The 24,337-nt window shown below is 58.2% G+C and overlaps 3 protein-coding genes across 4 annotated transcripts; all 3 read left to right on the top strand.

Annotated features, from left to right (window-relative positions):
- The first annotated feature begins 146 nt into the window (after positions 1-146).
- On the top strand, positions 147-10,348 carry DPH1 (diphthamide biosynthesis 1). Its single transcript, XM_086686328.1, has 14 exons — positions 147-164; positions 659-755; positions 2,835-2,987; positions 3,111-3,174; positions 4,835-4,956; positions 5,375-5,532; positions 5,661-5,782; positions 7,365-7,433; positions 7,837-7,993; positions 8,126-8,226; positions 8,731-8,809; positions 9,088-9,228; positions 9,400-9,506; positions 10,219-10,348. The coding sequence occupies exons 2-13, from the start codon at positions 695-697 to the stop codon at positions 9,487-9,489; spliced, it is 1,317 nt and encodes a 438-aa protein (XP_086542454.1). The 5' UTR covers positions 147-164; positions 659-694; the 3' UTR covers positions 9,490-9,506; positions 10,219-10,348.
- OVCA2 (OVCA2 serine hydrolase domain containing) lies at positions 9,530-11,050 on the top strand. The gene is made up of 2 exons (XM_025917178.2): positions 9,530-9,878; positions 10,219-11,050. The coding sequence occupies exons 1-2, from the start codon at positions 9,677-9,679 to the stop codon at positions 10,716-10,718; spliced, it is 702 nt and encodes a 233-aa protein (XP_025772963.1). The 5' UTR covers positions 9,530-9,676; the 3' UTR covers positions 10,719-11,050.
- An 8,550-nt stretch (positions 11,051-19,600) lies between these two features.
- HIC1 (HIC ZBTB transcriptional repressor 1) lies at positions 19,601-24,230 on the top strand. 2 transcript variants are annotated; one of them, XM_086686346.1, is made up of 2 exons: positions 19,601-19,758; positions 21,226-24,230. In XM_086686346.1, exon 2 carries the CDS (start codon positions 21,246-21,248, stop codon positions 23,385-23,387), a length of 2,142 nt encoding a protein of 713 aa, XP_086542472.1. In that variant the 5' UTR covers positions 19,601-19,758; positions 21,226-21,245; the 3' UTR covers positions 23,388-24,230. The 2 variants fall into 2 exon arrangements, with proteins under 2 accessions (XP_086542472.1, XP_086542471.1); XM_086686345.1 differs by lacking the exon at positions 19,601-19,758 and adding an exon at positions 20,601-20,875.
- The last annotated feature ends 107 nt before the right edge of the window (positions 24,231-24,337 follow it).

Below are 24,337 nucleotides of genomic sequence, written 5' to 3'. Positions count from 1 at the left end.
GCTTGTGGGGCAGCCTAGGCAGAGCTATGTTGGCCAGAATCCAAACAGTTTAGGCTGTTCAAATCCTTGGACCGTCTCCCTGCCCCAGGAAAGCACCCTCAGATCTGGGGTCTTCCCAAATTGGTAGTTTTTCATATGGGAACCTTCCACACTTGGTTCTAAAGGTAAGAGCCCTCTGGTGCTCCTGAAATCAGCACCAGGACTCAATTTGGAGCTGGGCTGAGTGGAGCTGAGTTCTGTCTTGTTTGGGCAGTGGGGTCCTCTGAGTTAGAGAATGTGGCCTACCTACATGGCCTCCACTGCTTACCAGGAGGGGATACTGGGAGAGGAGCAGAAGGGAGACTTGGGGGGGGGGGGGGGGTGTCACCATTCACAAGACAGACTGTAGAATTCGGGCAAGGAGTCGGCAAATAGAGGAGCACTGGCCTGGGAATGCCAGGTCGGGCGGGCCGGGAGCTGAGCGGAGGAGCCTGGGCAGCCAGGAGAGCGTAACTGCTGTGTTCTGGAGGCTTGGGAGAGCCCCGTCCTTCCGGGCTAAGAGGGACTTGCGATAGCCCCGCCCCTATCATCTCCTTCCTGGTCCCCGCCCAGCAAATTCCCGCCCCTCGCTAGCGATCGGCGGTTGATCGCAATGTCTGAGCTCTCCGCGTTCTTCTAGCGCTGCCTTTTTGATCTCCACGTGGGCAGGCCAGTGATGGCGGCGCTGGTGGAGTCGGTGGCTGCAGAGTCCGGCGGTCGAAGCGGCCCTGGCAGAGGTAAGTACTACCATTCTGCGGCCGCAAGACCTCACATCGCAGGTTAGGGCCCTCAAGTTAGGGACAGAACCAGCCCCCTCTAACAGCGGCGGCCTTTCTCCACCGGACCCCGAGGGCCCCGCGGTCACTGGGTACCGCGGCTTTCGCTGGAGCCCAGAGGGACCGGTCTTCCTTTTTGCAGTCTTCGGGCTCGATCGGGAGCAGCCCTTCCTAGGAGCCTGTAGTGCTCACGCCGGAAACGCTGCCCTCCTGCCTTGGCGGGCAGACAGGCTCAGGAGGACTCACGGATAAGGCGGACCCGACCGGGAGGAAAAGAACAAGTGGGCCCTCAGGCAGTGCTTTCAGGAAAGAAGCGGGTTTCATTCACCAGGCACTTACTGAGGGCCCACTGAATGCCAGGCCTCTACTGGATGGAGGGACTAGACGACAGTCCTGCCCTCCAGGACCTCTGTCTACCGGAGAATGCTGATGTAAACATAAGATTACAGGCACGTGATAAAGGAGGAGGAGCCTACTGGTCCTGGGGACTAATTGAGCTACTAAGGCCAGCAGCTCCCACACCCCCAAGACCACAAAGGACTTGGCCCTGTCAGAGGAGCTTTTGTGAGGGGCCCAGGGTTCTGAGCTGGTTGTTCGAAGGCCTTCGAAACAACTGAACAAAAACGATGGCAGGGGTAACATTCACCTCTGGTCTCAGGATCCCAGCCTGCCATGCTAATTCTCCACTGCACCATCATCACTACCACCATCCATCCACAGGCAGAGGGTGAAGGGTCATGTCTAGGAGCAACCCTCCCATAGTAGTCAAGGGCCCTAGCAGAAGTTCTGGCACAAACTACAGGTTCAGTAAATATTCATTCAATACATTTCTTGCCTTCCTTGTCACATTCCCAAACTATCTGGTTCCTAAAGATATAATAGGGGTTGAGCTAAACTGAACTGTGGAGAGTAGGATGCAAATTAAGGGCTGCAGTTTTGCTATGGGCTACACTGTTTTCTTTAATCAAAGGGTTGTAATTTGCATACCTGCATTTGCTCCCACTAGACTACCAGCCCCTAAAGGGCAAAATCACTTCTCTGTCTTTACCTGTTTGCCCCCAGTCCTAATTAGAGTGTGTTCTTTCCATCTTTCCTGGGGTGGAACTATGGGACTAGGGAACTTGTTAAGTCAGTTAAATGTTTGTTGTTTGTTTCCCTTTTTTAAAAAATTTAATCTAATTTAATTATCATTATTATTAACTTTATTTCATTTTTTTTAGAGAGTGCAAAGAGGGGCAGAGGGAGAAAGAGAATCCTAAGCAGGCCCCATGCTCATCGCTGAGCCAGATGTGGGGCTCAATCCCACAATCCTGGGATTATGACCTGAACCAAAATCAAGAATCGGATACTCAACTGATTGAGCCCCCCAGGCGCCCCATTTATTTCTCTTTTAAATGAGGAGAGGGAAGAGTGTAGGAATTCATCCGTGTAGACCTAGTCAGTGGGACATGAGTAAAGAGAGCAGTCTTTTGGGGCGCCTTGGGATTCTGCTGGCTTGTGAGCTCTCTCTCAAAATAAATAAATAAACTTAAAAAAATAAAAGAGGGTAGTCTTTTAAAATAGTACTTGTAGTACTTGTAACAGTTGGCTTATACATCTCATATTTAGGACCTCAGAACTTCAAGGTGTTCTCAGGGACTAAGGGAAGAGAGACATTTTCCCAGGGTGCTAGGGTGGCTAGGCTTTCCCTCAGAGTTGTTCTTTATCAAGGAGCAGTTGTGTGGACTTTTTTCTGTTTGTCCTCAGTACAGTCTCCTGGTATCATTTCTGTTCTCCAGAGGTAAGGTATGAACTATGCCCCATTCATGGGCTTAAGTTTCTGATGCCAGTAATCTCTCAACCTGGAAACTAATTATGCAGCTGTCTTCCTTGCTTAATGGATTCTCTTTCCAGCTTCAGAATGAATTCAGTGGGGAAGAAGGCTGGGCCAAGCCCCTTGGCATCTGGGATCTGGGCTTGAAACTTGGGTGGTGTTAACAGCTTAGCTGGGTCTGGCTCTGTTTTAGGCCAGGAGCCAACTCAGGCCTTGCGTTGTCCTAGGTCGAGCACCTCGGGGACGCTTGGCCAATCAGATCCCCCCTGAGATCCTGAACAACCCCCACCTGCAGGCAGCCATTCAAGTCTTGCCTTCCAACTATAACTTTGAGATTCCCAAGACCATCTGGAGGATTCAACAGGCTCAGGCCAAGAAGGGTGAGCCCTCAAGCTTTGAGATGGGGTAGGGGTGGTGAGGTTGCTTGGCTCAGTCAGGGGTAGTAGCCCCATCCCAGCATTTTTCCAGCCCTCGGCTCTCATGTCTCTGCTCTTGTCTTTCAGTGGCCTTGCAAATGCCTGAAGGCCTTCTCCTTTTTGCCTGCACCATTGTGGATATCTTGGAAAGGTGAGGCCTGGGGCACTGGAGAAGAAGCTGAGCCAAGGTTTTCCCCATGCCTGTTACAGCTCTGCCTGTTGACATTTTTTTCCTTCTGGACCTTGACCTTACCCTATCCCCTCCCATAACCATACACACACAAAGGGAAAAAGCCAAAACTAAACTCCCAGCCTGCTGAGATCCCAGCCTGTCCTGCTTGGTTTTGTCCATATAACTCTCTTTCCCTAAAATATTTAGGGGGGAGGAATGAGTCAATTCCAGTATCTTCAAAGCTGAGTCCAGAGCAGGTGGTGGGGTCTGAAGAGGAACCTAAGAATCCTTGGTGCTGACCCAGAATGAGCTCAGTTGTCAGCATCAGGTCTAGCCAGGGTGAACTTTTTTCTCTGGCACACTTGCGGGAGTAGGGCAAAGAGGGGCTTGGTGCGGGAGAAATGTCTAGGAGATGGTATTCAGTTCCTCTTGCCTCTAAGTTTCTTCATTACAATGAGACATCCTTGGGGGTCGGGGGTGGAGAGTGCTCAGCCATCTGGAACCAGCACTGGAACAGGGAGGGGGAATGGAGAAAGGGGAGGTCATCTCGTGATGGGAACCTCCCACTTCCCTGCTGCTGCCCTCCCCCACCCTGCTTCTCATCCTGCTGCCACAGACTCACTTCCCAGCTCCCACCCTCTTGCCCCTTGGGGATGCTCTCTGGGGCTCAGGCCAATTTGCATACATTTTAATCTATAAAAAATTAAGTGCTCTGGCTGACTCAGATGCCTGGGCTGCATTTTAAGGAGTTGAATAATCTGCTTCTGTGCACAGACTGATTTGGGGAAGGGGGAGGAGGGGCGGATGCTGACTGACAGTAGCTCAGCTTTCCCCACCACACCCCCCAGGAGAGGAATGGGGAGACTCTGGTCACCAAGCCAGGCCCCACGCCCCAGGGGTGGGTCTCTCAGGGAAGAACTGGTCCTCCAGTTGCATTACCATGGTGAATTTGGGGAGTGTGGGGTCTTCCCCACCCACCCCTGTCCCCTAGTGATTCAGGCCTGGCAGCAGATCTTATGGCAATGTGTTGGCCAGAGCCCACTCTTTCTGACGCACGAGGTATGTGGGTGGTGCCATGTGCTGTGGGGGAGCTGTTCATGGGTCCCCCCATCCTGGGCACAGAGGGCCCTAACTAAGGGTGGGGATCCCAGCCTGTAGCAGGGGGTCTGGGTGACAGGGAGGCTGTGTGTACCCATACGTGCCTGCCCGCGCACACCACAGTGTCAAGGCCTGGGAGTGGGTGCCTTTGCATGTGTATACGCACTCATTGCTCTGGGTGGGATGATCGGGGCATCAGAGGTCTGTATTTGACCCCGTGTATGCCCAGCTGAGGGGTGGGGGTCCTTTCTGCAATCTGAGCTTGGACAGAGGAACTGGGTGCTACAGAGACCATCCTCATAGAGCTACACAGTTCCAGGAGCTGCTGCCAGGACTGGGGGATGTGGCAGCTGGGTTCCTCCTACTCTTTGTTGGCAGAAGTGGCAGCTGCCAGCCCAAGTGATTGTGGGGGGTAGGGAGAGAGGAGCTGGGCCCTGAGATACCCCACAGGGGTAGGTCTCTCTCCCACCTCACCCTTGTGTCACCATTTCATTGTTCCCCCTGGCTCCACTCCCCCCACCCCACCCCGTCCCCCCCACAGGTTCACAGAGGCCGAAGCGATGGTGATGGGTGATGTGACGTATGGGGCCTGCTGTGTGGATGACTTTACTGCAAGGGCCCTGGGAGCTGACTTCCTGGTGCACTATGGCCACAGCTGCCTGGGTACGGTGGGCCAGGATCTTGGCAGGGAGGCAGAGGGGCAGAACTGCATGCTAATCCTCCATCACAGTGCCTTCTTGTCTTGCTTGCAGGCAGGAGGTCCCTCCCAGTTTCTGGGATGGCCTTGGCCTTCCTGCTCTGCAGGTGGATCTTTCCTTTGGATTTGGTTGCCTTGGAAACAGTGTTGCTGTCCCAGATGTGGGTGTTTGAAAGGCTGTTGGTGGTAGAGCAGGCTGGGCCCCTGGCCGAGTGACAGAGAAGGAGCTTCTGAGGGACCTGTGACCGCCACCCCCCTCACACCCCCTCCTTTTATCCCTAGGCTGAAGCCACTGGTCCTGGCTGCACAGAGGCTTTGGCCCTGGCAGGCCCTCTGCCCCTCTGGCTTTCCAAAATAGTCTCCTGATCTCTACCCTCCTCCCAGTTCCCATGGACACCTCGGTCCAAGACTTCCGGGTGCTGTACGTCTTTGTGGACATCCGGATAGATACTACCCACCTCCTGGATTCTATCCGCCTCACCTTCCCCCCAGCCAGTTCCCTTGCCTTGGTCAGCACCATTCAGTTTGTGTCAACCTTGCAGGTAAGTGGACAGATAGCACCATCCTCCAGGCTATTCCTGGGGTCCCATGTGAGGTGCTCCAGGCTGGTCATCTGGCTCTGGCTCTCTCCCCTCACCCACTTGCTTCCCTTCTGTCATTATCCCTACAGGCAGCTGCCCAGGAGCTGAAAGCTGAGTATCGTGTGAGTGTCCCACAGTGCAAGCCCCTATCTCCTGGGGAGATTCTGGGCTGTACGTCCTCCTACCTGCCCAAAGAGGTGGAGGCTGTTGTGTAAGTGAAAAATGGGGGGCCAGTTATAGAGACATAAGAAGTGTACCCTAGAAGGGAGCCTGATGTTCATCATATAGGAAAGAAAACGGAGTCTAAAGCTCCTTAACTGTTTGCTCAAGGTCACCATATAAAATGGGGACCACATAGGGTTTCAGGTTTCCTGTCTCCCTCTCAGGTGCTCTGTCCATCTAGGAGGCTAGGCCCAGAGTGGGCAGGAGTCAGGGGGCCTCACAGCAGGGGCTGAAGGTGGGCTAGAAATGGTGGGAATATAATTGGAGAAGATAGATGGGCACGCCCAGGCTGCAGCCCCATTAATTTAGCATCCGGACAGCTAACAAGCAGGAGCAGCATGTCTCCTGCTGCCTAATTATTTTAGGTAATGGAAATGCTTAATGTTGTGTGAATGCAGCCAGCCTCAGAGCCGACAGCTCCCCCGGCTGGGACTGGGGAGGGGAGCCCCATTCCTGGCTAATGGAATGAAACAGGGAGGGGCACTCCCCTGACTCAGCCCCACCTCTGGGGCTGCAGATGCTGGCCCCACAGGCCTTGCTGCTCCCACACAGAACACTCCTGCCCCTAGACAGGCCCACATCAGGGCCTTCCCCAGCCCAGACCTTGCAGCCCTACTCCCCAGGGGCATTCCCCCTGTGCCTGTGCCCGCATAATTCTGAGCTCATAGACACCTACCCTTGGGGGCTTCAAGGTGTGTGTTGGAGGGAGGGACACTCTTGAGTGTTGGCCATTCATCACAATTCAGTGTGCTCTCCAAGAAAGAAGGAGCTGCCATGGCAGATTGTCCTTTGTCTCTGGCTTCTCCATGGCCTGGGAAGCTACTTTTAAGGACAGTATCTCTCAGGGCATGCTTGAATACATCCTGGTGGTTAAACCTAGAATCAAGTCCAAATAGACTGCTTAATAGCTGTGTGACTTTGGGCAAGTTTCTTAACATCCCTGAACATCCGTTGTATCTCTTGTAAAATGGAGAGAGACACTATAGGTAGCTTGGAGGATTATTTGATAAGACTGAGTGAAGTCCTACATGTCAAGTGCTTAGCCCAGGCCTGGTGTGCACAAGGCACAAATCCAATACGGTAGTTGTTACAACTCAGTAACAGGACCTGAGAGCCAGTTTGGGCGGAGAGACCCAATGTCTACCCTGAAACCATGTTTACAGCATCATTGATACCCTGAACACTACTTGCCAGGTTTGTGTTGAGCTAGGTGAGGGAGAACCTGTCCTACCACCTCCAAGTTAGGATCTCTGGACCCCTGACTGGCCTTCCCATGGTCCTGGCTGCCCCTCTACCCTTCCTCCATAAGGTTGAGCAGTGGGGAGCAGTTCTTAGATTCTGCATTACATAACTAGAGGGGCCTTACACTCCTCTGATTTAAACTCCTTATTTTGCATGTGAGGAAACCAAGGCCTCACGGGAGGTGAAATAAATGCCAGTTCCCTCTGTCTCTCTCTCACACACACACACACACACACACCAGCACAGCTGGCCAAGAACTCAGTCTGGACCTCCAAGCCAATGCCTTCCTTTCCACTCCACGCTTACCATCCCCTTTCTACCCATTGCAGATATCTTGGAGATGGCCGCTTCCATCTGGAGTCTGTCATGATTGCTAACCCTAGTGTCCCCGCTTACCGGTATGGGCTGAGCTGGGATGACCCACTAGGGAGGGGGTGGGACTCCCTGCCACTGAGGTCCTCAATTGGCCAAAACTTCCTCATTCTCTGGCACTTCACAGCCAGCAGCCCTAAGGATCTAAGGTACTTGGGTTCTGAATCTGGGGGTCGGACCCGGGCTGCTGCTCCCCAGTACCCACCCATCCCCTGGTATTTACAATGAGATCGTAAACCCCTCTCCCACCTTTGCCTGTTCCAGCTATGGGACTGATCTTTCCAATGACCGTCTCTGCTCTTGCCTCTGTTCCTAATTACCTGCATGGAGCCTGAAGGTTCAGCAGACCAAGGAGCTGGGCCAGGGAGCTATGTGTACAACATGTACTGTGAATGGCTGTCACTGTGACCCTGATAACTTCTTTTCCAGATATGACCCATACAGCAAAGTCTTATCCAGAGAGCACTATGACCACCAGCGCATGCAGGCCAACCGCCAAGAAGCCATAACCACAGCCCGCTCAGCTAAATCCTGGGGCCTTATCCTGGGCACTTTGGGCCGCCAGGGCAGCCCCAAGATTCTGGAGGTCAGAGGGTTTGGGATGGCCTCTAGAAGAGGGAACTGACTAGAAACCCAGCTGGGAAAATGAGTAGGCTAACAAATTTAGACTTGGCTGCTTGATTATGGTGACCTGAGCTTGGCCTCCCTCTTCCAACAGCACCTGGAATCTCGGCTCCAAGCCTTGGGACTTCCGTTCATGAGGCTGCTGCTCTCTGAGATCTTCCCCAGCAAGCTTAGCCTGTTTCCTGAGGTGGATGTGTAAGTTTCTTCCCCTTACCTCTCTAGCTATGACTCTGGCTAAGAAAGCTTAGATCTGAGTCCTGCCCAGCACACATTGAAGGCTGGAGTGAATGGGAATTGCTTCCGTGAAATTTTAATGTTTACAGAGCACTCACTCAGCAGGGGCTACCCTTGGCTATGGGTCACCCCACTCTAGCGTGGGGGCTCACAGGTAGCTGCAATTATAACGTGCGAGATGAGTTTGAGGAGTGGTTGGCACCTGCAGAATTTGATTCTGGGGATATTATCACAGATGAGCTGCCCAGGCCCTGCCCTCAGAAAGCTCATAGTCACTGGAGGAAACAGGAGAAAACAAGCAATGCTGGAGTGTTATTCTAAACAGCATTAGGTGACAATCTTTACTTTAGAATGAATAGTAAGCATTCATTGGGTGTGCTGGGGACACAGTCATGTTTTTCATCCTGCTGCCCAGGAGAAGGAGAGCACTCCCCTCCTTGGGTTTGACCTGACTTCCCTTTCCAGGTGGGTGCAGGTGGCATGTCCACGCCTTTCCATTGACTGGGGCACAGCCTTCCCCAAGCCACTGCTGACACCCTATGAGGTAACACCAAGTTGTGAAAATCCCTGAGGTAGAGTGGGCTTTGCACTGGTTCTGTCAAGGGAGGGATCTGGAGTGGGGTGGGTGAACAGCACTTAGTTACAGCTGAGTCACTTCCTAGCTATGTGGCTTTGGGCAAGTCCTTTAACCCCTCTGAGCCTCACATTTCCTTTCTGTGGCATGGGGATAATAGGACCTTCATAGGCCTTCGTGAAGACTGAATTAAGAAATCCTGCCCAGAAAAAGTCAGCAAATGTTATTGTCCTGTTGTCCCCCACTAGGCAGTGGTGGCCCTGAGGGACATTTCCTGGCAGCAACCCTACCCCATGGACTTCTACGCCGGCAGTTCCTTGGGGCCGTGGACAGTGAACCACGGACGGAACCGCCCCCCCCAGGCCCTGGGCCGGCCGTCGCTGACGAAGGTAGGCAGGGACTGCAAGCAAGGAGGACAGACCAAAGGCGCGGCCTCGCACTGGCCGCCTCCCTAGCGACGCGAGCCGAGGCCGCCGCCGTGCGGCCGCTGCGGAGAATGCACGGGAGCAGGGTGGAGGACGTCGCAGAATTGAGACCCTGACCAAAGTCTGGGACCTCAGATGCAGGAGGAGCCCACGCGCCCTACTCCAGCAGCGGCCTGCGACGATTGCAGCTGCCGAGAAGAAAAGGGAGCGCCCCTCATTCCGTAGACCCTCCTTGGTCTCAGGTATCCACCCCTCCTCCGGCCACACCTTTCCCCTCCGGGTTGTTCTGGGAACGCCCGCTCGCTCTATGGCCCGCCTTCGGGGTGGTGCCAGCATTTGATCCCGCCCCTTACATATTCGACTTCCGCTCGGGGAAAGTCTGCTTCCGGCCCCTGGCGCGTTGCCCGGCAAGATGGCGGCGCGGCGGCCGCTGCGGGTGTTGGGGCTGGCGGGCTTCCGACAGAGCGAGCGGGCCTTCCGCGAGAAGACGGGAGCCCTGAGGAAGGCGCTGCGGGGCCGCGCCGAGCTCGTGTGCCTCAGCGGCCCGCACCTGGTCGCGAATGCCGCGGGCCCCGAGAGCGTCGGGCCAGCCTCCGGCGAGACGGCCCTGCCCGGTGAGACGGCCCTGCCCAAGAAAAGCACGGAGTCTTTTATCTAGCGTCGTCTCCACGACACCCTTTGGCATACCCCCACGCTGTATCCTCGCCTCATTCCTTCCCTCTGCCCGTACCCTTCATTTCTTCCTTCCCAGCCTCACAGGCTTCCGCCTTGATGTGCCATCCCCCTTTCTCCGTGCCACCCTGTTCTCCACCTCATTTCCCCCAGACTTTCTCCCTTCCCCTCAGCCGCCTCTCTTTCCTGTCACTCCCAAATCCTCTGTGCCTCTCTTTTTCATTTCTTCTCCCCTAGATACCCGCTTGCTCTAACCCCATCCTTTCCCCTATATCACTTTAGAGCCCTGCCTTCCGGAGGAGCAGCCTCGAGGCTGGTGGTTTTCAGAACAGGAAGCAGACGTTTTCAACGCCCTGAGCCATCCCACAGTGTGCAGAGGTCTGGAGGAAGCCTTGGGAACCGTGGCACAGGCACTGAAGAAACTGGGGCCTTTTGATGGGCTCCTTGGTTTCAGCCAGGGGGCCGCGCTAGCAGCCCTTGTGTGCGCCCTTGGCCAAGCGGGAGATCCTCGCTTTCCCTTGCCAAGGTTTATCATCCTGGTGTCTGGTTTCTGTCCCCGGGGCCTTGGACTCAAAGAACCCATCCTGCAGGGCCCCTTGTCGCTGCCTTCCCTCCATGTTTTCGGGGACACTGACTGTGTCATCCCCCCTGAGGAAAGTATGCAACTGGCTAGCCGATTCACTGGAGCCATCAACCTCACCCACTCCGGTGGCCATTTCATTCCAGCAGCTGCAGCCCAGCGCCAGGTCTACCTCAAGTTCTTGGACCAGTTTGCAGAGTGAAAGATGAACAGGGGCTCTGCCCCTACATCCCCTACCCCCACATGACCTTGGGGCAGCCTCTGGACTCCAGCCTCCCCGTCTTTCCCCTGTTCTGGGAGCTCAAGTGCTGTAGTGTTCCTCACTATCACCAATTAAGAGACATATCAGTTTTTTAGACTCAAATTATTATAAGCCCAGCTCTGCACTCAAGAAAAAAGGGAGCAGGATACTCAAACATGACATCTGATACTCAAATGTGAAAAAGGCCAGTGGACCCCTGGATGAGTGGAGGGTGGCATGGGAAAAGCAGGGGCTGGCACTGTGACTGCCACATAATAAAGTGGTGATTTGGATTTTGAGCATCTTTTCCTTATACAGAAAAACCCATTTTGAAACCGAAGTCTGGATTTCTGGCCTTCCATACAACCTCCAGGGAAGCACCAAACAGGGAAGTGTTTGCAGTTGTGAGTCTCCAGGACAAGCTTGTGAGTGCACACGTTTGGTAGAAGTCTTAAGTCCCAAGCTGAAGGGAAGGAGGCCTTGGTGGCTGAGTTGGAAGAGTTTACATCTGAGAAGTTTTGGGAAGAGGTCCCCTGGCATGGTTCTGCCTGGGCTACAGAGTTAGGGTTCTCCGTCCTGATCCCTGAGGGTTGTGTGCTAGTCTCCTGTCAGACTCTGGTGTCTTGGGTTCTCTGCTTTCTCCTCCAGAACTGCTGTAGACCCTCTGAACTACCAGCTTGAAGGGTGGGATGATGCTCAACCTTGGGTAGAGGCCCAAGCCTGCACAGAAGAAACCCTATTACAGCCCTGACCTCATCTACAGAGTTTCTGGGGTTGATGTTACTCCACAAGGATCCAGCCAAGGCCTAAGGAGCCCCTCCAGTTTTTGAGTACAGTTAGTTGTTCCTAAGCTGTCACTAGGTCCACTTTTGCTATTTGCCCTACTTCTGGTGCCTCCACCTGTGGCCCACCCTGCACTGATTTCAGCCCTGCCTCTGCAGGTTCACCAACCTGTTCCTTTTCTGAAAGATTACAGGAGGCCCTGGTCTAACCCTCATGCACGGTTGCCCCCAGGGAGGTTAGTAATTGAGTAGGAATTAGGATTAGGGGATACAGCACAAATACTCCAGCCTGCCCTGAGCCAATCAGACTAACATCCCTTAAATTGCCCCTAATCCTGAGTTCTTCACTACACATAGCACTTGTCTAAGATGAAAAAGCTGGAGTTACCAACCCCCCTTCCCCCCAGTCACCACCAGGCACCCAGCTTACTGGATTTAGGACCTTTACAGCAGAAACAGGATGGGAGGATAGTTCTCCCTTGCTACAGTCTAACTCTGCCTTGCTCTTGGTGTTTAAAGGGATCCCTTTTTTGGCAAAAAAAAAAAAAAAAAGGAGACTCAGAAATGAACTGAATTGCTCCTACAGACCTGTTGGATTTGGCCTATTGGATTTTTAAAAATACTCAATTTTTGATACTTAAGGTTTTCAGAATTTCACCCACACAAATCAGATTCCTGGCTTCTCTGGAAATAAGCAGTTCAGAATGGAATACAATGGATCTGCAGTTCAGAGCTCACATGCCCCCATGGCAGTCGTGGGCTGCCCCTTTTAGCAACGTCCTGAGGTATGAAAATGATGACAATTGCTACCACAGCAGTTGCTACTTTGAATTATTTTGAGGACTAAGGGAGAGAGGGCAAGGTAATAGTGGGGAATGAATTTTTAGTCAGGGCTTAAAATTAGAAGGATGACAGTAGAGAACAGTATTAGGTGGGGCGGAAGTCTTCATGTTCGGTGTGAGGAGAATTCTCCTTCCCTCACCTCCTGCTTCAAGAACAGAAAATGTCCCCTGGTCCCAAACAAATGAGATACATCCTGTCCTGTCATGTCCTTCAGGAACAACGGAGTCTGTTAGGGGTTATTGCCCCCCACCACACACACATTCTGTGGACCACTTGTGTCAGAATCATGTCAAAACTTAGATTCCTGGGGCCAGCTCCTGACCTACTGAGTCAATCACTGGGACCCAGGAATCTGCACTTTGGCAAACTCTCTGGATATTACCATGCAACACAACTTTTGAAAACCACTGCCTTAGAATAAAAGCCTGGTAAATATGTGCTATTGGTGGAGGGGGGAGGAACCCACGTGATTGTCATGCACTCTACTAGGGAGGGAGAGAAAGCTCTCCAGGTAAGAATTATTCTAATAGTTTCAATTTATAACTAAGGGAAATGTCCAGAGGACAGAAAAGGGAATACCATTTATTGAGTGCTAACTGGCCAGATACTGTGATAAGCACAATCTTCTGAGTTGCCCAATTTAATCTCACAACTTCCTGAGGTGGATACTGTTATTAATTTTACAACTGAGTAAACAGGCACAGAAGCTAAGTAACTTACCCAATCTTGGATTCAGATCCAGAACTCACATTTCCTGACCTTTGCTAGTCATTGTTTTTCTATCCTGCACCATAGAAGATGAACAGAGGGCACCCACCACTCACTACTGTTGGGCTATATGTGGTCTGGGTCTCACCTTCCTACCATAAAATAGGTTGGGGGTGGGGTGCACTCGATGAGTTCTAAGATACTAAAAAACTGTACTATCAGTCGTCTGGTTTCTCCTCCCCTGACCATCTTCTCCAGATAGGTTAGAATTGCAATCAACTTGGTATTTTCAGAATATCCCTACCATTTCTCTTTTCTACCTCTCACTCCATCTTAGATACCTAAAGCTCTTGAGAGAGTCCCTGAGCAAAGAACCCCTCAACAGCCCCAGTCCCAGATCTGCTCAGAAAGGTGTGCTCCCCTCCCGTTATTCTGCCTAAGTGCCCAGTGTTGGGGTCTTGCCAGTGCCACCACACCCTCACAAAGACATAGCAGCCCAGTAGAATACTTTAGGTTGAAATTGCATTCTGCGGTTTCCAAAGGCTTTTACTCACCTGATCCTATTTGATCCTCACAAGTCTGCCAAGAAGGAAGGATCATTATCCCATGTTGCACAAGGCTCAGAAACAACATGGCCCCTTAAATAATAACCAGTTGGTGATGAAGCCAGGTTGGACCTCCTATTTCCCAGTGCACTACTCATATCTGCATACACTACAGTCTGCCCACAGATGTCCACTGGATTCCAGAATCAAGTACCTTTAATCTAAGACCAGGGTCCTCGAGTGGGAGGAAGGAAGCATGTGGGCATTGACTAGCTATGAGACCAGCACCAATTGTCTTAAAAGTAGTTTAGCAAAGGAGGGGGTATGGAGAAGTAACAAAAAATTGATTAATGAGCGGCAGGACTAGGTTGCACTAACCACTCCCCAGCACTGTCCCTAGGGAGGTCCAGCACCCAATACCCATCAGTCAACCCCTGCAGTGGGTGGTGATGGTGGTGGCAGATGACATAAGCATGGTTTTGAAGAAGTCGTTCCTCACACTTCCCCGGACCAATAGGACTTCAGCCCTTCTCACATTCGCTCCCCCACTTTAGGGCTAATTTGAGTCACTATCTCAAATTGGAATCCAGCACAGATTGAGGTGAGGCTGCTGATACATTCAGACAATGCTTTACTGACCGGGTTACCTTTACAAGCACACTGGCTTCCTGAGGCTTGGGAATCCTTATCATCCTACACGGAATAGAGGAAGAACGAGTGGGGAGAAGAGTGAGGGAAGGCTGTGACTCCATCAGGAAATGAGTTCAAGGATTAGTCTTGCTTTCTGCCTACCCAGCGAGGGGGTCCTGGAAGAATGAAGTTGTGGCATATTTAGAAAAACTTTCCTCCGTCTATTCCATTCAGTCCCCAGGCCTTCAGGTCCCAGTAGTCTCCCTCCCACCGAGGAGATAAAAAGAACACAAATCTCAGAGCTACCCCTTCTCTCGCCATCCCCTGGCTGCAACCCTCTTGGCTAAGAAAACAGGATGGTCACTGAGGCGGACGGTCAGACATACGCCCCAGACCGTGCCTTCTCTGCCTTGGTAGATGCGCAAGCAGTCAGACCCCACGGTAGCCCGCCCCGCAGAACCGCACCTCCCTCCGCCCCGGCAGATACATCCGATCTTGACTTGCCGCCCCCGCTTCCTCCTGCTCCTCCTGGTCTCCCCCCTCCGGGGCTGGCAGATCCCAGCGCGGTGCGGCGCGTGGGCGTGCTGCGGGGCGACCATGGCTGTAGACTGTTACCTCCGGTTCCCACAGTAACAATCGAAAGCCACGGTTGCCCTGGAGACGCGGGGGCGGGGCGCGCGCTGCTGACGGCACCGCGGCAGCTCCCGTTAGGCAGTCGTCAGGGCAGAGAATTTTGGGGAAGGGGGGAGCGGGGGTAGCGCGCGCGACGGGGACCTGGCTCGGGGGCTGTGCGATGTGCGTGTAAGCCGGCCGGCCCTCGCAGCCTCTGGTGACCAGGGACCTGACGGCAGGATCGTAGCCCCTGCGCTGGATCAGCACCGCGGACAGCGGCGGCGCGGGCAGCGCGCGCAGAGCTGAGGGACCCTGGGGGACAGAGGGGCCGGGGGCGCGGCAGGTGGCCGGGTCCGCGGTCCTGGGGCGGGGCCAGGCGTCGGTGGCCGTGACTGGAGACTGTTACTGAGGGCGGCCCGGGCAGTAAGCAGTCTAGAGCCAAGGTGCCGGCGCGCTGCCCGGGCGGGGGTGCCTCCGTCGCCCACAGCTGGGGGCGCTGCTGCTCTTCCTCCCCCGCGTCTCCCGCCTTTCTCGGCCCAGCGCTTGCAGACAGGCACGCGGCCCTTGACGTCAAAGCCCTGTGACGTCAAATATGTCCCTGCGGAGAGGCACTTCCGGCGGCGGGGGAGGGGTCAGTGGGGGTGGAGCGGGGCAGTCCGTCTGAGGCCCCGCCCCCGCCTGGTCCTGAGAGGACAGCTCCTCGCGCAGAGGCGGGAATTCGGGGGCGCTAAGGGACTAGCCCGACGGGATGGGACGGGGAGGGGGTGCCCGGCTGGATGCGGGGTGGGGGTCCCGAGAGAGCCGTGGCTGGGTCGGCGGGAAGGTGGGCGTCTGTCTTTTGCCGGCGGCCCGGCTCAGCCGGCCGGGGGCAGCAAGGCTGAGTCACCGCGCTGCGGGGAGGGGGAGGAGGGGGCGCCTCGCCTGGGGCGTCAGCACCTTCGCCCCACTTTCTTGGGAGGATGGCGCAGGAGCCCCAGGAAATGTCGCGGGGACTCTGGGGTCCGTCCTCTCTTCGATGCTCCTCCGAAGTGGCTGCGTCTTCATCCGGGCGCGGGCAGGTTGCTGCACGGGGTTCTGGGTACGCCTCCGGCCGGCTCCACCAGCTGCGTGGGGATCCTCGTTCCCCACCCTGCTCCCAACCCCACCCCGTAGGGGGCCTCCAACCTGTCGCCTGCCGGTCTCCTCATTGCCCTCCCGTCCGTGTCCGTACATCGGTCCATCGGTAGCCCGTCGGCCGGTCAGTCCCACTTACCTGTCGGGCCGCGTCGCGCCCGCTCCCGCTCGCCTCCTGCAGCCGGGCTGGCGCCGCCGCTTTTATAGGCGCGCGTAGTACTCGTGCGGCGGCTCATTCATGCGGCCGCGGCTCCTACACACTGACGCGCTGCAGACGTCAGCAGGGAATTTAGGAAACGGGAAGAGGGGCTATTTATAGTGGCAAGGCGGGGGGTTGGGGGGGGGGACCAAGGCGACGGGGAGCTGGGAGGGGGAGGAAGGCGCACGGAAGCAGGAACAGGGAGGGGGCGCCCGGGCCCCTGTGCCAGCCTACAAAGGGTTAACTTTCCGGAACTGCGGGCTGGGGGCCGGCTGGAGGATGGTGCAGGGAGGGCGCACGGTCCGTTACTCCTTTATTCACTCAGGGACACCTGGAGGTGCAATCCCACCTAGCGCCCTGCCTTCCGGGTAGCCCCCATTCCCACTCCTCAGTTCCTGAACCCGACGGCTCTGTGGCGTCGCAAGATGACCCTCGGCGGCGTTATACCCCGCATGGCCACTGCAGTGCCGTCACCTTGGGGCAGGAGGTACAGGAGAGGAAGCTACATCCGAGGAGGGGCTAAGGCAGCATGTAGAACTGTGGCGTCGGGGAGATGAGGGAAGAAGAGTGGAGGAGCCCAGGGCTTTCAGAAGCTTTTAGAAGGAGTCTGGGCCTAGAAAGGAAGGCCTATTGGGGGGGGGGGGGGCGGGGGGGTTGTCCAGGTACCAGTCGGGAGCTGGAGATCCCACAAAAGTTGAGGAAAGTGGCTTGGACCCCCCAGAAATTGAGCAAGGGGTTCCTCCATGGGGGATCTGTGGGAAAGGTGGCAGACGGGGGTGAGTGGAAGAGGAAGCCTCAGCAAATGAAGGGGAGGAAGGCAGGTTGGAGGTGTCAGTTTCAGAGCCTGGCCCCGAGCAGACCCCATTTAGGACCCGTTTGTGGGCACTGGCAGAGCTCATATGAGGGTTATAATGAGTGAGGGAGACCAAGGGCTCAGCAGCTTGGAGGGCAGAGAGAGGTCTCCAGAGGGTGGAGGGGCAAGACCACTTCCCGGAGGAGTTAGAATTTCTGGAGGTATGAGTTGACAGGAAGGGCCTATGCCATGTGGGGCAGAATTCCCCTGAACAAGAACAGGGAAATGTATGATCCTGGCTCCATCAGTTGAGGGAAGTTCTAAATGTTGGAGGGTGAATGTGTTCAGAGGGAGGAGATGGATTGGGGGCCGGGGGAGCAGTGCCAGGCTAGTAGGGTAGGTAAAAACTAGGGAGGGAGGGAAAGGTCAAAGACTGAAGAAGAGTGAAGGCCACAGGAAGACAGCAAAGCTAGTGGCAGGGCTGTAAAATCCTCCCATACAGATGTAAGGACAGCTTGAGGGTAGGGATGGAGCCAATGAGTCGACTTAGGGAGTGGGGATCCCTGGAGAGTGTTGAAGAAAATCAAAGACAGTGGGCACAATGGACACTGCACAAAAGAGACACTGGGCTGAGGGGCTCCTTTTGGGGCTAGGATCTGGTCCCCTCAAGATTACAGGAGAGGTCCTGCACAACCTTTGGAATCTAGCCTCCTGGAATCCCCGCCCACCCCGCCCCCTGTTTTTTGTTTTTTGTTTTTTGGTTTTTTTTTTTTTTTTTTTTTTTGCCTCCAACCTTTGTCCCTGTGGTTCTCTTCTCCAGGACTGCCTTTCTACCTGGGGGGAGAACTCCTATTCATCCATCAAAGCCCATCTTTAAAGAGTGGTTTTCTGAGGAGCCTTTCTGCCTTTCTCCAGCACTCCATACACCTTTTTATTTTTCCCCCCACCTCAGTGCAGAACACATCCATCCCTCGGCCAACATGTTGGGGGCCATCTCCCCTAGAGGCGGCAGCTCCGGAACCTACCGTTTTCATTCTTGGAAGCTCACTGCAACCCTAGCGAGGGGACCGTGGGGAGATGGAGGAAAGGACTGGACTAAAATGAATCCAGAACACGGAGTAGAAACAGGGTGAGGGCAGAGTCAGAACGCAGTGGGAGTCTTTAGGACCGGCGGGGACCATGGCCCCGAGGCCGTGAAGATGGCAGCGAAGGAAAGAGAGCCTCTTGGGGGCGCCCGAGACCTTAGTGTCTGTCAGGGACCGCGAGTGGCCGCGCCAGCGGCCCCTCAGTGAGTGACTCAGCTACTACTCTGGCGGGGGCGTGGGGGTGGAGGACCGCGCGAGGGGCGGCAAGCGCGGCACCCACCCGCCCAGCGGCCCTAGGCGGTTGCTAAGCTCTCCAAGGCCTTAGAGAGACGCGATCTGGGCGAACCTCATCGGTTACTATGGTAACTCTGCGTCCCAGCCTCTCGCTCGCGACAGCTGAGAGAGGCGCAGCCAATCAGAAGCTGCAGGCGTTCTCCGGGACCCACTACCCACCCCCCCACCCCCCACGTGTGGGCAGGGGTCAGAAGGTGCGGGGAGGAGGCGTAGCAGCGGCCGTGGAGACCTGGCACTCACTCACAGGCCCGGTGCGGCGGCGGGGCCACGCGGGGCCACTTCCGGAGTAGCCGTGCGAGTGCCCACGCGCCAGTGCGGGATCTCCTCCCTCCCAGAAGGGGCATCACCTCAAGAACCGGGCCTTCTCGGTGGGGTGCAGAACTTTGCCCGGGGATCCCCGGTTGCCGGCCCTGCTGTCACGTTTGGGGTTAGTGTGTTGGAGACAAGTGCAAGCAGGTCCCTCAAAATGGCTCACACGGGGAATCTATGGGCTGGGGTCGATTCTGCGGGACCACCAAGAGGCGCTGTCCAGCTATTCCCAGTCGGATATCCTGGGGTCTCTCCAGAAACCTACAAGTTCAGGGGGGGCTGATTAGCTCTACCCAGGCTCGTGGAGGGCCCTATGTGACGGCCTCCTGAGTATCCCAGAGAGCCAGGACTTGAACTTAAGAAGGGGGCAGGTGTGTGTTTGTGCCAACATGCGTGCCCGCAGGTGTCAGTGCCTGGAGAGGGTCTGGGTGCAAATAGGTTTATTCTGTCTGTGTGTACCTAACTCATGTGGCTGAGTGAAGCTGGGTGTGTTGGGGGGTGGGGTGGGTATAAATGGACAGTCCCATCCAGGAATGTGTCAGGAGAACCTCCGAAGATCTTGTCTACCTTCTTTTGTCTTAGGACTTCTATAACCGCGCCCTCCTCCCCCCCCCCCCCCCCCCCATCTACTGTCACCAGTGTCCCCTCCATGTGGGCAGGACTTCTCCAAGCCGAGGCAATGTACATGGGAGCGTTTAGCTCAAAACCCCAGAGTTTGTGGGGGCTCTAAGTTCTGGAGCCTGGGTTCTCACGTGGGCACATCTGGGGGGTGAACCTGCGAGTAGACCTCATTCCCCGGTACAGCTTCGCAACCCAGGTGCACGGGAGGGAGGTGGCGGCTGTGTCGTGCAGAGCCTCGCACGGCCGCGAGGTGGCGCCATAGCTGCAGCAGCGCGAGCTGGCCCGGGCCGCTCCAGATAAGAGTGTGCGGAAAGCGCGGCGGGGCTGAGACGCGACCAGGACGCGGGGAGGACGGACCATCAGGACAGACCGACCGGGGGCCCGGCGGGCGGAGGGCAGCGCAGCGCAGCCACGTCCCCCCTGGATCCGCCGGCAGCCGGGCCCGGGGCTTCCGACATGCCCCCCAGGTGGGTCCTCAGACTCGGGACCGGGAGGGACAGGGGACCCGGACAGCCCGGTCCTCACGCGCTGGCCGCCTCGGGCGCATCCTCCGGCGCGGGAGCCCCAACGCGGCTGGCGTTCAGGACTCCGGGTGTCGCCCCTAGAGGACTCAGGACTGCCGGGCTGCTGCTCTGCGCCGGGTTCACGGCGGGGTCAGCGGCCCGGGGCCGACTCTGCCCGCACATGGGCTGGAGAGGCGAAGGGAAGGGAAGGGGAGCTGGCGGGCGGGGCTGGCAGGGGCGCTGCCCTGGCACAGCTCGGCGCCTGGCAGCGGGGCGGGTGGGGCGCCGGCTAGGAGCTGCCACCGCCACGGGGAGGGAAGCCGGGTCGGGCAGCGGCCGCAGGTAACGGGCCGCGAGGCCCTGCGGGCCAGGCGGGGAACAGGGTGGGCAGACGAACGAGCGGGCAGGGGAGTTCAGGGCTCGGCCCAGGCCCCAGGGCCGCCTGGCTGCCGAAATTGGGGGCCGAGAGGAAAAGCTGAGAGTCGAGGGACTGGGGCTGGCGCGCTTCTCCCGGCCTGTCTGAAGTTAGGAAACTTTTCCCCAAGTTTGGGGCGGCGGAGTTCCCGCGGAGAAGGGGCCGAAGGGAGCTGGGGAGGGAGGCGCGGGCCCGCGAATGCAGAGCTGAGGCCGAGGCCGGGGCCGGGATGCGGGTGGGGCGCAGGCCGGGGTCAGGGCCGCAGCCGGCTGTGCGCCGTGCCCGCCCGGGGCGCTGCCCCCTCCCTCCCCTGGGAGCTGCGTGGCTCCCCCCTCCCCCCCACCTGCTTCCTGCCTCAGCCTCCTGCCCCGATATAACGCCCTCCCCGCGCCGGGGCCGGCCTTCGTGCTCTGCCCGCCACGGCAGCCTCTGCCTCCGATCCCCGCGCGGCGGCCGCGCCCCGGCCCCAACTGAGGGCCTGACAGCCCCCAGGCAGGGCGGCGCCACGGCGGGCACCGCGCTCCCCTCCACTGGATCACTTCCCCCAGCTGGGGCAACTTCTCCCGAGGCGGGAGGCGCTTTTTACTCGGCTCCCTAATATCCCAGTTGGGCAAACTTCTCGGCCCTGAATGACTTTTCCTGAAGCGGACATTTTCCTCAAATCGGGTAACTGTCTCCGAAGGGGTCACTTCCCCCAAACAGTTTTCTCCTCGGAAGTCCCCAGGACCCAGCCCCTGGGCCCGGTGGCCTCCGGGCCTGGGCGTGCAGGCCAGTCTGGCCCCCTCTCCACCAGCCACTCTCCTACGCCTTCTTCTGGTCCAGGCCACCGGCCCAGGCTTCCACACTAGGAGGCCGCCGATCCTCTGCTAATGCCCAGGCCGCGGTGCTCGATGCCCCTGCCTAGCTGAGGGGACGGGGAAGGGGAAGTGGGTGGGGGGTGGGGGAGAAGTGCCCAGCTGGATACAGGCAGCGGGGGCTCCGTGAGGCTCTGACCCGGCTGCTGTGTGTCCCTGCAGGAGAGTGTGCTGGGCAGACGATGCTGGACACGATGGAGGCGCCGGGCCACTCGAGGCAGCTGCTGCTGCAGCTCAACAACCAGCGCACCAAGGGCTTCTTGTGCGACGTGATCATCGTGGTGCAGAACGCCCTCTTCCGCGCGCACAAGAACGTGCTGGCGGCCAGCAGCGCCTACCTCAAGTCCCTGGTGGTGCATGACAACCTGCTCAACCTGGACCATGACATGGTGAGCCCGGCGGTGTTCCGTCTGGTGCTGGACTTCATCTACACCGGCCGCCTGGCTGATGGCGCAGAGGCAGCGGCGGCAGCGGCCGTGGCCCCGGGGGCTGAGCCGAGCCTGGGCGCCGTGCTGGCCGCCGCCAGCTACCTGCAGATCCCCGACCTCGTGGCGTTGTGCAAAAAGCGCCTCAAGCGCCACGGCAAGTACTGCCACCTGCGGGGCGGCGGGGGCGGCGGCGGCGGTTATGCACCCTACGGGAGGCCGGGCCGTGGCCTTCGGGCCGCCACGCCCGTCATCCAGGCCTGCTACTCGTCCCCAGCCGGGCCTCCGCCGCCACCCGCCGCCGAGCCGTCTTCGGGCCCCGAGGCCGCAGTGAACACGCACTGCGCAGAGCTGTACGCCTCGGGCCCCGGCCCGGCCTCGGCGCTCTGCGCTCCGGAGCGCCGCTGCTCCCCGCTCTGCGGCCTGGACCTGTCCAAGAAAAGCCCGCCGGGCTCCGCGCCTCCAGAGCGGCCGCCGGGCGAGCGCGAACTGCCCCCGCGCCCAGACAGTCCTCCCAGCGCCGGCCCCGCAGCCTACAAAGAGCCACCGCTCGCCCTGCCACCGCTGCCGCCGCTGCCCTTCCAGAAGCTGGAGGAGGCTGTACCGCCTCCGGACCCGTTCCGTGGCGGCGGCGGCAGCCCGGGACCCGAGCCCCCGGGCCGCCCCGACGGACCCAGCCTTCTCTATCGCTGGATGAAGCACGAGCCAGGCCTGGGCAGCTACGGCGACGAGCTGGGCCGGGAGCGCGGCTCCCCCAGCGAGCGCTGCGAGGAGCGCGGCGGGGACCCGGCCGCTTCGCCCGGGGTACCCCCACTGGGCCTGGCGCCGCCGCGCTACCAGGGCAGCTTGGACGGGCCAGGCGCGGGCGGCGACGGCGACGACTACAAGAGCAGCAGCGAGGAGACGGGCAGCAGCGAGGACCCCAGCCCGCCCGGCGGCCACCTCGAGGGCTACCCATGCCCGCACCTGGCCTATGGCGAGCCTGAGAGCTTCGGTGACAACCTGTACGTGTGCATTCCGTGCGGCAAGGGCTTCCCCAGCTCGGAGCAGCTAAATGCGCACGTGGAAGCTCACGTGGAGGAGGAGGAAGCGCTGTACGGCAGGGCCGAGGCGGCTGAGGTAGCGGCGGGGGCCGCCGGCTTGGGGCCCCCTTTTGGAGGCAGTGGGGACAAGGTCGCTGGGGCTCCGGGCGGCCTGGGAGAGCTGCTGCGGCCTTACCGCTGCGCGTCGTGCGACAAGAGCTACAAGGACCCGGCCACGCTGCGGCAGCACGAGAAGACGCACTGGCTGACCCGGCCCTATCCGTGCACCATCTGCGGGAAGAAGTTCACGCAGCGCGGGACCATGACGCGCCACATGCGCAGCCACCTGGGCCTCAAACCCTTCGCGTGCGACGCGTGCGGCATGCGCTTCACGCGCCAGTACCGCCTGACAGAGCACATGCGCATCCACTCGGGCGAGAAGCCTTACGAGTGCCAGGTGTGCGGCGGCAAGTTCGCACAGCAACGCAACCTCATCAGCCACATGAAAATGCACGCCGTGGGTGGCGCGGCAGGCGCAGCCGGGGCGCTGGCGGGTCTGGGGGGGCTACCCGGCGTCCCCGGCCCCGACGGCAAGGGCAAGCTCGACTTTCCCGAGGGAGTCTTTGCTGTGGCCCGCCTCACGGCCGAACAGCTGAGCCTGAAGCAGCAGGACAAGGCAGCCGCGGCCGAGCTGCTGGCGCAGACCACGCACTTCCTGCACGACCCCAAGGTGGCGCTGGAGAGCCTCTACCCGCTGGCTAAGTTCACCGCGGAGCTGGGCCTCAGCCCCGACAAGGCGGCCGAGGTGCTGAGCCAGGGAGCGCACCTGGCCGCCGGACCCGACGGCCGGACCATCGACCGTTTTTCCCCGACCTAGAGCGCCTCATGCCGGCCCGACTTGCCGCCGCCGCGTGGCCCCGGCCCGTGGCCCTAGGGAGCGGTGGCGGCAGCCGCGAGCAGGCACACCGCGCCGGACAACTGTAGTAGCAGCGGCAGCGTCGCCGCGGTGGCGGCGGCCCCACCTGGCCTCACTGCTTTGTGCCTTAGCCCGGGGGTTGGGGTGGGGGGTGAAACCCCGGGACGGGGGTGGGATGGGGAAGGGAGATTTATATTTTTGATATCAGCTTTGACCAAAGGAGACCCCCGGCCCTTCTCCGCCTCTTCCTGTGGTTCGTTGGCCCCCTCCCCTGGCTCCGCGCTGCTCTTGGAGGGAGGGGTGTCACTGATGGGGCGCTCCCAGCCCTACCTCCGGCCCTTGCGACCACACCCATTCTCACTGTGAATCTCCCTGCTGGGGTCGGAGCGTCGGGCAGAGTTGGGGAGTGGGGAGGGGACTGAGCCGGCCGGAGGGCCCCCCCTCCGCCCCCCGCTCCCGCCCGCCCCGGGACTGATAATGTGAAGTTCCTCATTTTGCACAAGTGGCACTAGCCCCAGGGCCAACCCTTCCCTCCCTCTGGAGTCCGAGGGCTGAGACAGCCCTGGCCTACCGGTCTCCCACTCCCGCGGTGTCCTCCCCCCTCCCCTGGGGCCCCGGACCATATTTATTGCATGCGCCCCGGGCGGCCCCCCACCTCGAGCCCAGGCTGGGCTGGGCTGGAACGTGGTCTCTTTAGCTCCCTCCTCCCCAGTTTGTATATTTCCTACCTTGTACACAGGCTCTTCCAGAGCCGCTTCCATTTTCTATACTCGAACCAAACAGCAATAAAGCAGTAACCAAGGACCCTGGACCCGGCTCCTCTCTTCTGCCCTGCATAAGGACCTGGGTGGGTGGAGGGGCCAGACACACCCCTCATACAGGTGCAGAGAGAAACTTGCGCCTTCTTCCCT

This window comes from Puma concolor, chromosome E1 (genome assembly GCF_028749965.1).
Source record: "Puma concolor isolate L17-30 chromosome E1, mPumCon1.1.hap2, whole genome shotgun sequence".
In the NCBI taxonomy this organism is placed as follows: domain Eukaryota; kingdom Metazoa; phylum Chordata; class Mammalia; order Carnivora; family Felidae; genus Puma; species Puma concolor.
This window is presented reverse-complemented; position numbering and strand designations above follow the sequence as displayed.

What these genes read in the sequence shown, in the direction of transcription:
- OVCA2 (XM_025917178.2), top strand. Translation starts at nt 9,677, where the DNA reads ATGGCGGCGCGGCGGCCGCTGCGGGTGTTGGGGCTGGCGGGCTTCCGA. An exon ending in CGGCGAGACGGCCCTGCCCG is followed by an intron (nt 9,879 to 10,218) that starts GTGAGACGGCCC and finishes ATATCACTTTAG; the next exon opens with AGCCCTGCCTTCCGGAGGAG.
- DPH1 (XM_086686328.1), top strand. Translation starts at nt 695, where the DNA reads ATGGCGGCGCTGGTGGAGTCGGTGGCTGCAGAGTCCGGCGGTCGAAGC. An exon ending in AAAGAGGTGGAGGCTGTTGT is followed by an intron (nt 5,783 to 7,364) that starts GTAAGTGAAAAA and finishes TACCCATTGCAG; the next exon opens with ATATCTTGGAGATGGCCGCT. An exon ending in GCAGCCCCAAGATTCTGGAG is followed by an intron (nt 7,994 to 8,125) that starts GTCAGAGGGTTT and finishes CTCTTCCAACAG; the next exon opens with CACCTGGAATCTCGGCTCCA.
- HIC1 (XM_086686345.1), top strand. Translation starts at nt 20,839, where the DNA reads ATGACTTTTCCTGAAGCGGACATTTTCCTCAAATCGG. An exon ending in GGACATTTTCCTCAAATCGG is followed by an intron (nt 20,876 to 21,225) that starts GTAACTGTCTCC and finishes GTGTCCCTGCAG; the next exon opens with GAGAGTGTGCTGGGCAGACG.